The 10,584-nt window shown below is 32.0% G+C and overlaps 1 protein-coding gene across 1 annotated transcript; it reads right to left on the reverse strand.

Annotated features, from left to right (window-relative positions):
• Positions 1-1,997: 1,997 nt before the first annotated feature.
• On the reverse strand, positions 1,998-8,723 carry LOC120090077 (uncharacterized). Its single transcript, XM_039047569.2, has 4 exons — positions 7,642-8,723; positions 3,166-3,738; positions 2,736-3,024; positions 1,998-2,389 (listed from the first exon to the last, which is right to left on the reverse strand). Exons 1-4 carry the CDS (start codon positions 8,251-8,253, stop codon positions 2,364-2,366), a joined length of 1,500 nt encoding a protein of 499 aa, XP_038903497.2. The 5' UTR covers positions 8,254-8,723; the 3' UTR covers positions 1,998-2,363.
• Between the last annotated feature and the right edge of the window lie 1,861 nt (positions 8,724-10,584).

Consider the following 10,584-nt stretch of genomic DNA (forward strand, 5'->3'; position numbering starts at 1 on the left):
CTTAGCGATCGTGTAGCATTTGGTAAGCGATCGTATAACATTGGGTAGACGATCGAATAACATTTTGTTACTCAGCGATCGTGTAGCAGAGTTAAGCGATCGTGTAGCATTTGGTAAGCGATCGTATAGCATTGGGTAGGCGATTGTATAGCATTGGGTAGGCGAGCGTATAACATTTTGTTATTCTTGCCTAGCAGAGCTAAGCGATCGTGTAGCCGAGCTTAACGATCGTATAGCATTTGGTAAGCGATCGTATAATATTTGATAGGCGATCGTATAACATTGGATAGGCGATCGTATAGCGTTTTGTTACTCAGCGATCGTGTAAATAATTTAAGCGATCGTATAGTATTTTGTAAACGATCGTGTAGCGGAGCTCAACGATTGTGTAGATAATTTAAGTGATCGAATTGTTACGAAATCGACAATTAAAGAACACAAAAAAAAAGAAAACGTAGAGATAGAGAAGATCGACAAGGTCATAATCGTAAATAACTACATAGAGGGACAAGACCTTCAAACTATCTCCACAATGATATGATATTATACACTTTGGGCATAAACCCTTTCCACCATCGAGAAAACCTAAATCCAAACGGTCCTGAAAGGATTATTTGTTTACCTCAATTTTGATTTTAAGATTTTATTTTATTAACTAAACAAGTAAAAGTATGTAATCTGTTATTCAGTTGATTATGTTATAGGTAAAGGTAGAGGTCCAATACTTATGTAAACTAATTATGTTTGATTATTTTCTTCACGGGGTTTGACTCGCCAAATGGAAGAGGAAAATACAACTATTTTTTTTTTAATTATTTGTAACCAATTGAAAATAAGGAAGTAAATATATTTTTAATATACTATTGATTTTACGAAGTGTTAAAATAATATGCACTTTTGTTACTTTAACAAAAAAAAAAAAAAAAATGTGAAGATTGTTATACTAAAATAACTAAAAATATTATTAGTATGTAGAGATGCTTCGTGCGAAACACCACGAATAAAAAATGGCGGTAATTATTTAATAGAAAAACTATATTTTTTAAGTTCTTGAGCCTTAAAATTTGTTTCAAATTGATGACGCCCTTTTAAAAATAAGGTAATAATTTTTATTATAATAATAAAAAAAAAAGGAAAAAACTTCACAGGTTTGCCTTTCCTCCTTTTGTCTCCCTTAGCCACTGTCCCTTGTGTTTTCCAGAAATTTTTGTATTAATACAGGAGTACCACTCTTCATCTTCACATTATAATTTTGCCCATTAAAATATTTTGGTCCTCACATTAATGTTAGTGGGTCTATCATATTTTTTAAATTGTGTTGATGTGGTGTACGAACAAATTGTCCATGCTATTGTAGTATAGGAACGTCTTTCCAATTTTCCCTCTCCCTTTCTTGATGCCAGCTTTGACATCGTCTTTTCTTTTCCTCCTTTATTTAGAGATATTCATTTACTTCGTGGGGATTCCCGTTTTGGAGGAATAGGGAAAGGAATGGGAGAAATAATTTTCCATAAGCTAAATGAGGACTCCCCGACTTTCTAGGGCTTATACTAAGTTGTTATACATGCATGCATAAATCTCAAAATGACTCTCATAAATTTTAACTAAAATCAAAATAATTTTATAAAATAAATAGTTTTTGGAAAATCTAAATAACGGAAAATATTTGGTTGGGTCCCTTGGAATAAAAATTTCAAACAATGGATCTTTAAATTCAAACATCAAGATTGGAATTTAAAACAGAATCTGCTCTTAATGACATGATCACAGATTCTTTTTACTAGTAAATTTGAGTAATGTTATTATTATTATCATATGATAATTATATTTAAATTTCAAGTTGTTTAATGTCAAAGATAATTGATATGTTTGAATCTATATAAAGAATTTGATATGTAGTTATTTCCTTTTCACAAGGAAATTTGAGTAATTTCTTATTAAATTAGAGTTTGTGAATAGTAATTTTAAATCTATGAAGACGATTCAAGTGTCACATATTAAAAATAAACAAACTATTCCCATTTTTGTCATATTAGTTAGGTTAAATAGAATACATAATAAAAAGAAGACAAACTGATACGAACAAAGGGGCATTTTTATATGTTACAATTGATACAAAAATTTCAACATGAAAATATTCAATTTGGAATTAACGGGAACATATGGGTAGAGTATCAGCCAAATAATTTTGGAGCTGGGCTTCCAGAAAGAGATGAACTTTACTTTTCAGCCTCCAAGATAGCTTCCTCCCTTTCTTTATCTCTTCTGTTTCAAATGTTTAACACATCAATATATCTGAATTTTGGTCAATTTTGGAGCTCCATAGACATTCCTAGAACATATTGTCATTTGGTTTCTGTGCTCTAGGGACTCACCGGCGTCTCGGTATCTAGTAACGACAAAAGATTGTGTTATAAGATCATATAAACAAGCATAACTCAAATTGATACAAAGTATTTATGTATGTAATTCGAAATTAAGGCTTTTTCACAATTCATATACAAGTACTTAAACAAATTATGCAACCTCAAACTTGGTTGATGTAGGCTTATTAAATGGTGAGCAACAAAAATCCATGCATGATTGACGATTAGAATCTAGTCGATTTTTGGATAGACTAAACAAACACGAATTTGAAAGTTTAGAAGAACTTTTTTTTTTTAATACTAACTCATTATCTAGTAAATAGAAAAACATTACATATTCCATGAGATTGGTAAATGAGAGATACTGACCTTCGGAGGAAGGGACGACAACGACATGCAAGTCGGTGTTGTTGGGAGGAAGATGAAGGCGAAGGGGAAAGAGTTTTCCATTGAGAGGGTTGCGAGAGCAAACGACGATGTCATGGAGGCCAGTCTCTTCTCTCAATTTCTCCTTCAACTCTTCTACTTGACTCCCTTTGAATGTAAATCTCACCTCTTCTTGTCCCTTCTTCACGTCCCCTTTCTCATTTGCGACATGGTAATGAATCACCCTCCCCTCCGCTTTCATCGGCGACTCGTGATCTAATGACTCGCTTGGCTGCATTAGATTCGACATCCAAACAAGGGATTACTTTACATTTCTATTATATTAGCCATTAGATATATATATATATATATATATATACAGACCTCTAACCTCAAAACCAACAAAATTTAGTTGTAGGATTTTAGAGCAAACCTTGTGTCTAGAATGATGATCCTCAGCGAAATGGACGTGGTGGGATTTTTTGACCTCCCACGGTGGCGGTGGCGGCGGAAGAATAGGATCCTCTGATCGAGATTCAATAGAGGTAAAAGTTCGAATCTCGACGACATCGACATCCCAAAGAACCCAATCCTGGGTGGCAGTTCTATGAGGAATATCGTGAGTAATGGAGTTGCGCCAGGGAGGCAAGCCGCCATTGGCCCTTAGGAACTGACCGTAGCGAGTTCTGAGCCTGACTTGAAAGCCCTCTCGAACGGGCTCCCACTCGACAGAGGAATCAAGCCTTTGGGGGAGTGTTTGTAGGACCTTTTTGCCGGTCATGCCCAAAAGAAAAGGGACGTTGGAGGCGGTAAGGTATTTGCCAAAGCAGCTCTTGAAGCGGAGGCCTTCGGAGTGTTCGACGAACTCCACCGTCCATTTTGCGTTTTTGACTGAGCCATTGCGGTCTTGACATACGCTTTCTTCGTCTTCTTCTGCTAGAAGGTACTTGTCATGATGGCTCCTTAAACGAACTACTTTTGCCTTATGGAATAGCTCCATTGCACTCTGTCAAATTTCATAATTTAGATCCCATTTCATATTAGATAAGTACGAGGTTCATGTATCTTAAGAAAGATTAAGAAATCTTTTTTTTTTTTTAATGGAAATCATCGACATAATCTTTTCATGAGTTCACTATTTCTGAGTCAATCCTCCACTAACAAAGGACGCCATCTTGATGAGACGTTGTCCATTGAAGAACCCCATATTTTAAAAAATCAATAGACCTCATAATCTACTACAAGAACAGTCAATTAATCTTGAGATCAACCATTTTCATGTAATATAACAAACAACCAAAGCAACAAACAAATCATTGACATCGTGGGGTCGAAACAAACAACCCAACAAGTTAATAATAATAAAAAGGTAACCCAAATGATTTGAAAGGCATGAGCTTGATTGCAGTAAAAAATGAAGGAAATTAGAGAGAGAATTAAAGAAAGAAAATTACCAGAAGAAAAATAGAGAAAAGGAGGAAGAAAGGCAAGAACAACACAATTGAAAGGAACAATGGTTGGGATTAATTTTTCAGAGGCAAGAATATGGATAATGGCGATTGTCTTGGAGCTCCATTATTATTGGAGGCTTAGAAAAAGGAATTAGAACAAAAAGAAAATATATATGGAGAAGCTTTTTTAGGTGAAAGAAACAAGAAAAAACAGAAGTAAATGAATGAAGGGGAAAATGACAACCAAAACAACAAAAATAAAACAAATGTAAACCCGAAAAAGGAGGACCCCACGGCTTTGCCTCGGATTCTGCTAATTCTAGTACTAATTATTTTCTAATTATTTGTGGTTCATACACTTTTCTTAATAATTTCTAGTTTTTTTTTCCTTAATGCATTATTCTTTTCTTTATATACATTTTTAATTTTAAAAAAATGAAGAGACAAACGAATTCTTCCCTAGATTTTGAGTATAGTTTTTCTTTGTTGTTAATTTGAAAATGTTCCACTATCATCTCATAAATTTTGAATTTATTTTTATGACAAATTGCAAAAATTACCATTAAAGTATAATGGTAATTATAATTATACTCTCAAACTTCGAATGGTAAAAATTGAGCTCTCAAACTTATAAAAGTGTTAAAATAATTAAACCCTCAAACTCTCATAATTATAGACATTTTAATTTGTTTAAGTTTTAGGGTTTAATTTTTATCATTTGGGGGTCCATTTTTACCACTATTTTAAGTTTGAGGGTCCATTTTTTATAATTGAAAGTTTGAGGGTATAGTTGCTACTATCACCATATTTTAGGGGTAGTTTTTACAATTTGCTCTTAATTTTAATTTGGTCTATATGTTTAAAAAAGTTACATTTTTGAATTTGAATATTGAGTTTTGTTTCAAGTTGGTCTTTTAAGTCAGAAGATTTACACTTTTACTTTTGATTTAAAAGAATTAAATTAGTTTATTATATTAAAGTTATTTTTTCTAGGGATAAAAATAGAATTTTCTTTTACATTTCAAGAAATTTTTAATCTTTAGGTTTATAGATTTAAATCTTATTTTAATCTCGAAAAGGTCACTTTCCCTTTAAAATTATTTAGACATTTCGCCAATAATAATTTTTTTAGTTTCTTTAATTGACTAGATTTTTTAAATTGAAACTTGATATTGAGATGTGTATTTCGTGTGTTTTTTAAAGGCAGGCAGGCATGTATATTTCTTTGTTTATTTAATGAGCAAGTGTCCACGTTCATACATAATTGAGCCATATACGACTCTCAAACATGATTTAAAAAATGTATTAAAAAAAAAAAGAGAGAATTAAAAAAGAAATTTAGAAATGTTTCTAGAAAAATAAAAATATAAAAGAAAATTTAGAAATATTGGATTGAATAAGAACAAAAGTAGACCAGCTAACCTTATTAAATATCTATTTTGAAATAAAAATACTTTGATGCAATATACTGTTAACAAAAATACTTTAAATCTATATCAAATAGATTAACCTAAGATTATTCAACTCAAATTGTTAAGAATATATACGTATCAAATTCTATTGAAAGATTGATGATGACTCTAAAGTGACTATTATTTTTCTCAACCAAAATTCATAATATCCTTAATGGGATATTGAATTCAAGAAAGACCGAGTATTTATTGTTTTGATATATTGGTGACTTAAGGTCTCTCTCTATATCAGTTCAATTAGGGTTTCCACTAAACCATAATTAACTAGGAGTGGACTTCTTCCCATTAAGTTGATACTCAATTAAGAATCTAGGACTTTAATTAATTAGATTATATAATATGACTCAATCTAATAAAATAACCCAATGTGATAAATTATTAACCCACATACATAGCCTATACTTTAATTAAACATATTCTTATTTAAATATATCTAATATATACACCTATTTTTGTGCATCTTTTTGAATTATTCAATGAAAATTAAGAATATGTTAACTCGTTTTACATGTGTGATAAGAATAAGATATATAATAATAGTTGTATTTTTAAAGTAAGGTTGATTTTAAAAATAACGAAAAAAGAAAAACAAAGAAACATATTATAAATAGATACATTCTTATAAATAGAAAAATTCAAAAAATATTTACACTTTATAGCAAAAAAATTCTAAAAGTGCTTTATACTTTTGAATTTTTTTTTTTTGTTATAAAATCTAAATATTTTTAAATAATTTTTATATTTCAAAAGACCCCAATTAAATATCTATTTTATATAATTGAAATTTGTTGGTCAGTACACATTGGATGTGTGTCCTCTGTCTGTCCTTAAATAAGTGAGAGCGACATTGAAAAGGAAAAAAAATAAAAATAATAATACTAATAAAAAAAAAAAAAACAAGGGGTCAACGTCTTGGAGTTGGTCAAAGTTGACAGATTTGAAGCAAGAAATCAGATACAAAAATTTATTTAAAAAAATTAAGTTCATACTTGTTAACCCTTCTATTTTTAATTTATGAACATTATTTCTATCTTCAAATTTTTTTCTTTATTATCTACCTTTTATCAATATTTTAAAAAACTAAACCAATTTTCAAAACTAAAAAAATGTATTTTAAAAAAATTGTTTTTGATTTTAGAATTTGACTAAGAATTCAATTAGGTAAATTGACTTATTTATTTATTTTTTTTAAAGTTAAATACTTACCAAGCGAGACCTAAAAATTTAAAAGTTGTACGATATTTTAAAAATAAGGAATTAATTGATCTCAAAAAAATAAAAAATAAAAGTAAGGAATCAATAATAGAAATAGACCAAAAAGTTTAAAGGTTAAATTTGTACATATACTAAATTTAGTTTATACCTATTTAATAACATTTAATTTATTTAATTTCTAAAAATTAACCTAATTTGCCTATGGTTTTTTTGATAGCCAAAATTTCAAAACTAATAACTCCTTAGAAGTTGACATAAATTTTAGGTCTCACTTTTCAGAATGATTGTCCTTTGCCATAAATGAGGACCACTCTATTTTTTTTAATCATGTTAGGTTGTGTTTATTGCATTCTCTCTTGGAAAAAAATGTTTTAATTTTTGAAATTGGATTATAATTCAAATACTTATTATTAAAAATGACAGAATATAACTTTTCAAAACGGAAAAAGAAATATTATTAAATAAAACGTAACTATTATATTATATTAATTAGTTATCATTCAATATGTTTTAAAAGCAACTCAATTAGCAAATGATATTGTTAAAGACGAAAACGTCTATAAATCGAATTTAAATTTCTCAACTATACTACAAAATATCAATAAATATGTAACATTTGCATTATTTACATTAGAGATAAAAATATTAAAATATAGGCAGAATAAAAGGGAGCATAAACACAATAAACACAAAATTATTATTATTATTATTATTTAAAAAAAAGCCTAATATGACAAAATGGATTAAACAGTGGTAGGAAGACGAACGTACCAGATCTCTACCGGTGAAGTAGCCGGAGCCGGAACCGGAGATGGACATTGATGGCGACCTTGTTTCCAACTCGTAATCGCCAACACTCGATAATGACGAAACGCTAGAAAAGCTTGCCGCCGGCGAGATACAGCCGGCCGCCGAATCATCAACCGTTGTGATATCAACAACGTCCACACTCCAAAGCACCCACTCCTGGGTCGACTTCCGGCGGGGGATATCGTGGGTGACGGAGTTTCTCCACGGCGGCGCTCCGCCGTTTGCTCGGAGGAACATCCCGGCCCTCGTCTTCAACTTCACGAAAAACCCATCTTTCCTCGGTTCCCACTCGACTGAGCCGTCGTGCGTGGCGGAGGCTAGATCCGTCTGGACGACCTTTTTCCCGGCGGTTCCGAGAATGAATGGGTCGTCGGAGGCGGTGAGGTACTTGCCGAAGCAGCTCTTGAGGCGGATGACATGGGGTTTCCCGGCGACGAGGTCCACCGTCCAGCGGACGTGAGGGGTGGCGCCGTTGCGGGTCTGACGGACGGAATCTTGGTCGTCGGCGGCTTGGAGGTACTTGCCCAGATGGCTTTGGAGGCGAACAACTTTGGCGCTGATGAAAAACTCCATGGATGATGGAGAAACGGAGCTTGATGAATTTTAATTATGAAAAGAGAAGCGAGAAGGGCTTCAATTGTAGGCAATGAAAGGGTTGACCAAAAAGTCGTCGTCTTTTTGTGTTTTTAGATTTAAACAAAAATATTTGAAAGTTTTAAAACATGAGATTTATGGAATTATAATAATAAGAAAATGGAATAAAGTAAAAATTATTTTTCTAGACACTTTAGCATTATAGTAATAAATCACTAATGAGTCATTTAAATTAATTCAATTATAAAAGTTGACAACTACTGAACCATATAAGATTTTAGAGATCATTGTACTACTAATCTCAATATTGGGGCCATAAAGTAAAAATAACGAGAGCATGAGAAAAAGAACCTAAATTCATGCTGATAATTGCTCACTTATATGATGTAAATACCATTTTAAAAATCTAATTCATATTTCATTTGGACTTTTCAAAATACGGCATCTCTAATTAAAAAAGGAAAAATAAACATGTAGTTTGTGTTGGATTTATGTCCAATGTCAAATGGGAAATGTTGAAAGTTTCAATTTCTAGTTGGATAATTAATGTGGATTATGCTTTTGTCTTGTTGAGTTGTCGTCATACTCAAAACTAGGTTTACATCATGTATTAGAATAGTTACGTACACACACAATATACTTGATTTAAGTCAACTTGGATTCAATTTGATGATGACTTTGTCTGTTATTACATTTTTTTTTCAATCTTCAGCGACTCCTTTTAAGTTTTAACAGTTAAATTTAATTGCTAATTTTAAGTAAGATTCTTCAACTACATATAAACTTGAGGTATAGTTGAGGCAATCCTAACCTCAACCTAAAAACCCAAGCTATATTATGTAGCAAAATCTTTTGAATCTAAGAAATTAACACCTCCTATACTATTTAGTTCAACACGGAGAAAATTCTAGAATTAGATTACCTCTTGATTGAAGATCTAGAAGCAAGATTGGAAAATCTTGTTCTAGATCGAGTCATTGCACAATCAACTTGATCAAAGTTAGATTGAATGACTTATATGCATTTTATCTCAAGAATTACAAAATTCTAAGGGAAAAGTCTCAAATATGAGATCTCAAATTTTTCAAATTTCATTTATATAGCCTTGTAGAGATTCTAAACCTATTCAATGTAAAGTAAAAAAAGTCAAAATAAAACATTAAGACAGTTCTCCATCTTCCAACTACCATCATTAATGGCACCCTCAATTTTTTACTAGTCATAGAAATAAAATTAAAGCTGAAATTACAATAAAATATTTGTGAACTTAATATAAAAATTCTTCAAAGTGCTTGAACTTATGGAAACTCAATGTCTACTCCATGTTTCACTTCAACCCAACAAACATTGACCTTCAATACTCCAAATGATCTTTCGTCTATTGGATCAACATTATCCACATGAAATAGAGGATGAACCGACCCTATCCAATCTTGTACATGAAGAATAAATGATTGTTGAATCTTTACTGTCTTGGAGCTTGAAATTGGTCTAACTTAAACGTGCAAAATACCTTGATTCTTATCATCTCCCCCCTCTTTAAAATGATTCGTCTTCGGATAAGGAAATTCATCACCTGCATCAAAAGGACTCAAGTAAGCAACATTAAGTGTAGAACTTACTGAAAATTCTCCTGGTAGGTCAATCTTGTATGCATTGTTGTTAATTCTTTCAAGAACTTGAAAAGGACCATCCCCTCTTGGATGCAACTTTGTCTTTCTTTGAGATAGAAACCTCTCTTTGCAAAAATGTATCCAAACCCAATCACCTTGTTTAAAAATGAGTTCTCTTCTTCCTTTGTTAATTCTTGAAGCAATGATAGGTCTTGTTGAAAACTATCTTTTCTATGATAAAAGCCTAAATTCTATCATAATTGTTTGCTTAAAATGTTTTTTTTGTAGGTAAACTCCAATCTGGACTCAACAAAGCTATTTTGAAAAATTTGGAGCTAATTCGAGCCAAATGACACCAAAAGATCACTTAACAAGAAGATCCATGATGAACTACTACTTTGTCCCTCAAGAAGAACAATTCAAACTCTTCAATAATGCTTGTAGCATTGCGACACTCCTTAAACATTGAGCCTGACGCTAGCTCGATGCTTGAAGACAGAATGCATCAATTTGCTGCCAAACAGGGCAGCGTCGCGACGCTTGATTCAGGGTCGCAACGCTCTGAATATTCATGGAATAGTCTGCGCGCACGGCGCCTTGCGCAACCAAGCGTCAGCGCAACATTGCAACGTTAGCCCAACGCTTCTTGGCTTTTCTACGATTTAGCATTGCAACGCTGGCCTTGACGTTCCAATGC

Source organism: Benincasa hispida, chromosome 11 (assembly GCF_027475165.1).
Source record: "Benincasa hispida cultivar pf3 chromosome 11, pf3_genome.v1.1, whole genome shotgun sequence".
NCBI classification, from domain to species: Eukaryota; Viridiplantae; Streptophyta; class Magnoliopsida; order Cucurbitales; family Cucurbitaceae; genus Benincasa; species Benincasa hispida.